Consider the following 5320-nt stretch of genomic DNA (forward strand, 5'->3'; position numbering starts at 1 on the left):
GCTAATAATTTGGGATGAGGCACCTATGGTAAATTGTTGTGCTGTAGAATCTGTAGACAAAATGCTTAGAGAAATCACTGATTATAACTTGTCTTTTGGTGGAAAAGTTGTAGTTTTAGGAAGAGATTTTAGACAGATTCTACCAATTATACCTAAGGGAAACAAAGAATACATAATAAAGGCTAGCATGATTTACTCGTATTTGTGGCCTTCTTTTGTACATTTAGCACTAGTTGAAAATATGAGAGCGAAGGTAACTTGTCTTTTGGTGGAAAAGTTGTAGTTTTAGGAAGAGATTTTAGACAGATTCTACCAATTGTACCTAAGGGAAACAAAGAATACATAATAAAGGCTAGCATGATTTACTCGTATTTGTGGCCTTCTTTTGTACATTTAGCACTAGTTAAAAATATGAGAGCGAAGTTCGATCCCATTTTTTGTGAATACTTACTTCGAATTGGAGGTGGAACAAAAGAAGAACATACTTGCAACTGTATTAAGCTACCAAATAGTATAGTTCTACCACTCGAAGATGAAATTACGTCTTTAAAAAATTGATACAATGTGTGTTTCCCAATATAGACACATATGCCGATCATTTATATACGATGGTCAATCGTGTTATTCTTACGCCTACAAATGAATGTGTTGACTACATTAATAGACTTTTGCTTGAAAAAATTCCTAGTCAAAGTTTCACGTACTATAGTTTTGATGAAGCTATTGAGAAATTAGAACAAAGCCTACAGGAAGACTTCTTGAATACTTTGACACCTAATGGTATTCTACCTCATGAGTTGAAACTGAAGATGAATTGTCATGTATTGTTATTACGAAATATCAATCATTCCGAGGGGTTATGCAATGGAACACGCCTTACCTGTCGAAAATTTGAGAGAAATGTCATTCTTGCTGAAATCACAATTGGTGAATATCGTGGAAAACAAGTTTTCTTACCTAGGATCTCTTTCATACCTCTTAAAACTGATCGAACTACGATTCCATTTAAAAGGATTCAATTCATAATTAGACCATGCTTTGCAATGACAATAAATAAAGCACATGGTCAGACACTTGATTTCGTGGGTTTGTACCTACCAGAACCAATTTTCTGCCATTGTCAATTATATGTAGCACTGTTAAGAGCAAAAACAAGCAGATCTATTAAAGTTCTACTTAAACCGTCCAATGAAAATCATACGCATAACTCATGTACTAAAAATGTTGTGTACAAATAGGTTCTTTCGTTATACATTCATACAACTGCACCTCTTTATAGGTATGTGTTTGATTTATTGGAATTTCTTTTTTTATCCATGATTTCTCTGTCGACTATGCTAAATGAAATGCTTTTTTCCCCCAACTACAATGCAGATGTTAGATTATTCTAGAAGTTGATGAATGGAATGGAGTGGATCATTTTTGTAAGAATTCTAACTGATTAGCATTTTGAAATTGTTATTCAACGTATAAATGACATTCTACTTCAAAATATTTTTTTTTCAGAGTATCTAAATCAATTTAATTTATGCAGCATATGAACATTCAAATTTATTTGAAGAAAGTCAAGGAAATGTTGGTGCATAGGAAAATTATTGGAGCACACTCTTTTCAAAAATTGGTTACCTGAGGCAAACCAAGCTTTCAAGTCTTCAGACTTAAAGATTACTTGTGATGGAGACATAAATAACACAAGTTCTTTTGCACTAAAAGAAAAAAAAAGTGGATGATAATTGAGATATTTGAGAACTTTTTGGCAACAACTATTCTCTTCTTTTAAATTATATAGTTTTTAAACTGTCTAGATTAGAAATGATATATACATCAGGGTGTTTGGTTTGCTTTATGGGTGCTAGATAACATCAATTATTGTTGCAAGCTTTGTTGATAAATCTTGTATTTATTTTTGTATTCTATTTAGATTTATTTTCATCCAAGTAATCTATACTTACAGAAACTTATTTTGTAAGTGACATGATTTCTTATATTTAGTTGTCAAAGTTAAAACTTTTTAAGATGGTAAGTTGAAATTCACGTTGATAAACACTAGCAAAATAATAATGGTTAATGAAAACTAATCATATAATTGAAAATTAGTATAGTTATGAAATTATCATTAAACTATACCATTAACAACAAAAGAAATAAAAAATCATACACACACACACACACACACACGTACAAATGTGCGGGGTGAGACCTCAGAAAATGTGTGGTGTGTTGCATCCACACAATTATAATCAATTTTTTAAGAAACTCCCATTTTCAACTTTCACAGGAATTTGGTGCTGACTTGTTGTGTGAAGATGTCTATTTTCCCGTTTAAAGATGTCTATTTTCCCGTTTACACACGGAGAATGTGAGGGGCTACACCGCACACTGCCGCAAAATTTTTACGGGGTAGCCCCACAAAAATGCACATAATTGTGCGGGCTACCCCACACAACAATTTGTGCGGGCTACGCCGCACAACAATTGTGCCTGTGCACCCGCACGTAATTGTAAGGGGTAGTCAGCACACCCTCACAAAGTTCGGTTACCCCACACATTGAAATGTCTTGCGATACCCGCACAAATCTGCAGGATACGACATCACTCGAATGAGGGGTATACCCGCATCTTCATTGCTTTCTCTAAATATTATCAACAATATTTTGAGTTATATGAAATTTTAAATAAAATATATATTGTTTTGGTTAAAGATTAATACAAGAAACAAAAAAGTATTATCTCTTTCTTTCATTTTTTGTTCCCACAAAATATTGCAAAACATTACAAATCTTGTAGAGTCACGAGAATCCTGTAAGAAGGTGTCAAAACCACTGCACATATTATGTCTATTTCTACAACCGTGGGAATACTTTGTCTATTTTACATGTGAACCTCTCGTCAAATCATTGAAAAAAGCAACGTACATTTCTTTAGCTTAAATACCTTCACATACTATTTGTTCTCACCAAAAAAATTTAAATATTTTTACCTGCTAGTTACACCAGCCCTACTTTACTCAAAAAATTCAGGTGCTGTCTATTATTTTTTTCTTACTTTTTAGATAGTTTTTTAGTTTTACATAATGTCTAATTTCCAATATTTAATTGTGTTTTAAATCATATGATGTATGTAATTCTTTCTAAATTTAGTAGACACAAAAATGGATGTGCCAAATAGTTTCTCCAAAATCATCAATGTTTCACTAAGTCATAACATTCGTTTTGTAATTTATATAATAATTTCTTTTTTTAGATTTTTTAAAATCTTTTATTAATATTAATGTACAACTTATATATATATATATATTTTTTTTGTATTTGTAGATGCTTCATACATCTTTTATCAATTACTAGGAACCAGAAATAGGTAACACACTACGATTAATTGCATATGATGGTATAATCTTCACAGTACAGTTAGAAAGAATTGACGGAGAAATATATTTGGCTAATGGATTGGAAGAATTTTTATATCATCATAACTTACAGGATGGTTATGTTGTAGTATTTGAATCTAATGGAAATTCAATCTTGAATATGAGGATATTTGATCATTCTAGAGCAGAGATTACATATGACCCAAATTATGAAATAGACGACGACGATTTAAATATGGATAATCCTACGTTTGAAGTAAAACTTACGCTGGATCATAATAACCATCGAGAAATTGTAGGTGTTATTTTTAATACGTCATTCTGTATTTATCTATTCCATATCACTCTTAATATTAGTAAATCATTAATCCGTGTTTTCCAATCTATTCTATGAAGGTTTGCAAAACATCATTTGTCAAGACATGTGCAAAATGTTCGAATCCTCGACTCTTTACTTCACTACTGGGATATCACCGCATATTCAAGAAAAAATGGTGTAATGCGCCAGTTTAGTGTAGGTTGGGCAGATTTTCTAGCAGACAAGCAGCTACAAATTGACGATATATGTGTATTTGAACTATTAAATAGGGAATCTCCAATATTTATGATTTATAAAAAAAACCATAACTATAGGACTCTAATACGTCTATGAAACATTTTTTTACTGATGATATTTCTAGCCAATAATGTTTCATTTTTATGTTTATTCAGCAGTTAATTATCTCATCAACAGTTTGATAGACTACATTTATTCCTTTCTTTTTACATCATAATATTAATAAAGTATACATCATTGACATACAGGATTCATAGACAAAATTTGAAGTTATTCTTAAAAAAATGAAGGATACTCCACGAGTATTCTACTTGAGAGCATTCCAAATTGAGTCTAATTCGTCAAATTATAGATTTGACATCATCTTCGTGACAGATTTGACATATTTAGACGATAGAAATATCCCAAGTGAAAAAAGGCAAGAAAATGTTGAGAAAAGCATTCATACAAACTCGTCTAAGGAAAATCCGTTGCTTGCAGTAAAGAAAGCCCTTTTCAAATCTTCCAATGAAACTTCAAATTCAAATGTTACTTCTGACATAAATTCGTTTGCTCCAAAGCAAAAGATAGAGTGAAGAATGACTGAAATATTTTTGTTTGGGATAAAAATAAATGGCTTGTTGTTGTCAGCTTTGTTTTTCGTTATTTTGCTTTATTTTAACAACCATAATGTTGACAAATGATGTATGTATAACATGCTACTTACATCATTTATTGCTATCCATATATTATAGATAGTAAAATATTTATTTTGTATTTTTGCAGTGAATTGTCAACATTAATAAAGTGTATATTCTAAAGTATATTCTCATTTATTTTTTTTTTCTTTCATTTACGTTATTCAAAGCAAATAAACAGCTAAAATATCCATGCACAATTTTTCACTTTTAAATTTTGAATTTACGTATTACACCAAAAATAACCTTAAGATAATTTCAAATTGTTTAAATATTACAAATTCTTCACATTTACAATAAAAAACTGAAATATTGTCTTACATTTACTTTATTTAAAGCAAATAAACAGGTAAAATATTCATACACAATTTTTCACTTTTAAATTTTGAATTTATGTAGTTGCACCAAAAATAACCTTAAGCTAATTTCAAATTGTTTACATATTACAAATTCTTCACATTTACAATAAAAAAAACTAATTAGAAACTACGGGGATGTAGAAAGTATTGATTATAACAAATGTCTACCACAATCTTTTTTCTATATATACTCATCTTGTCTGCTTGAACTGTTTCTAATGGATATTTTAAAACAAAGCATTCTATGTATTTGAGTAAAAATACTGGAGAATTTGCCTTGTATGAAAGAATTGTTTTCTGTTAGACAAAATAAATAGTAGAAGGTAAAATCATAAATCAAGAAAGATTAAATGTTGTCAAT

The 5320-nt window shown here is 30.2% G+C and overlaps 1 protein-coding gene across 1 annotated transcript; it reads left to right on the plus strand.

The window, feature by feature from the left end:
• The first annotated feature begins 608 nt into the window (after positions 1-608).
• On the plus strand, positions 609-2326 carry LOC111371825. Its single transcript, XM_022993999.1, has 4 exons — positions 609-947; positions 1857-1937; positions 1993-2019; positions 2279-2326. The coding sequence occupies exons 1-4, from the start codon at positions 609-611 to the stop codon at positions 2324-2326; spliced, it is 495 nt and encodes a 164-aa protein (XP_022849767.1).
• Positions 2327-5320: the final 2994 nt, after the last annotated feature.

The sequence above is a fragment of the Olea europaea genome, chromosome 22 (assembly GCF_002742605.1).
Source record: "Olea europaea var. sylvestris chromosome 22, O_europaea_v1, whole genome shotgun sequence".
Taxonomy (NCBI): domain Eukaryota; kingdom Viridiplantae; phylum Streptophyta; class Magnoliopsida; order Lamiales; family Oleaceae; genus Olea; species Olea europaea.

Excerpts from the sequence above, each read along its gene's own strand:
- LOC111371825 (XM_022993999.1), top strand. The coding sequence starts at position 609 with ATGGTCAATCGTGTTATTCTTACGCCTACAAATGAATGTGTTGACTAC. Across the intron at positions 948-1,856 it reads GTGAATATCGTGGAAAACAA|ATAACATCAATTATTGTTGC; the intron begins GTTTTCTTACCT and ends TATGGGTGCTAG. Across the intron at positions 2,020-2,278 it reads AGTTAAAACTTTTTAAGATG|GAATTTGGTGCTGACTTGTT; the intron begins GTAAGTTGAAAT and ends CAACTTTCACAG.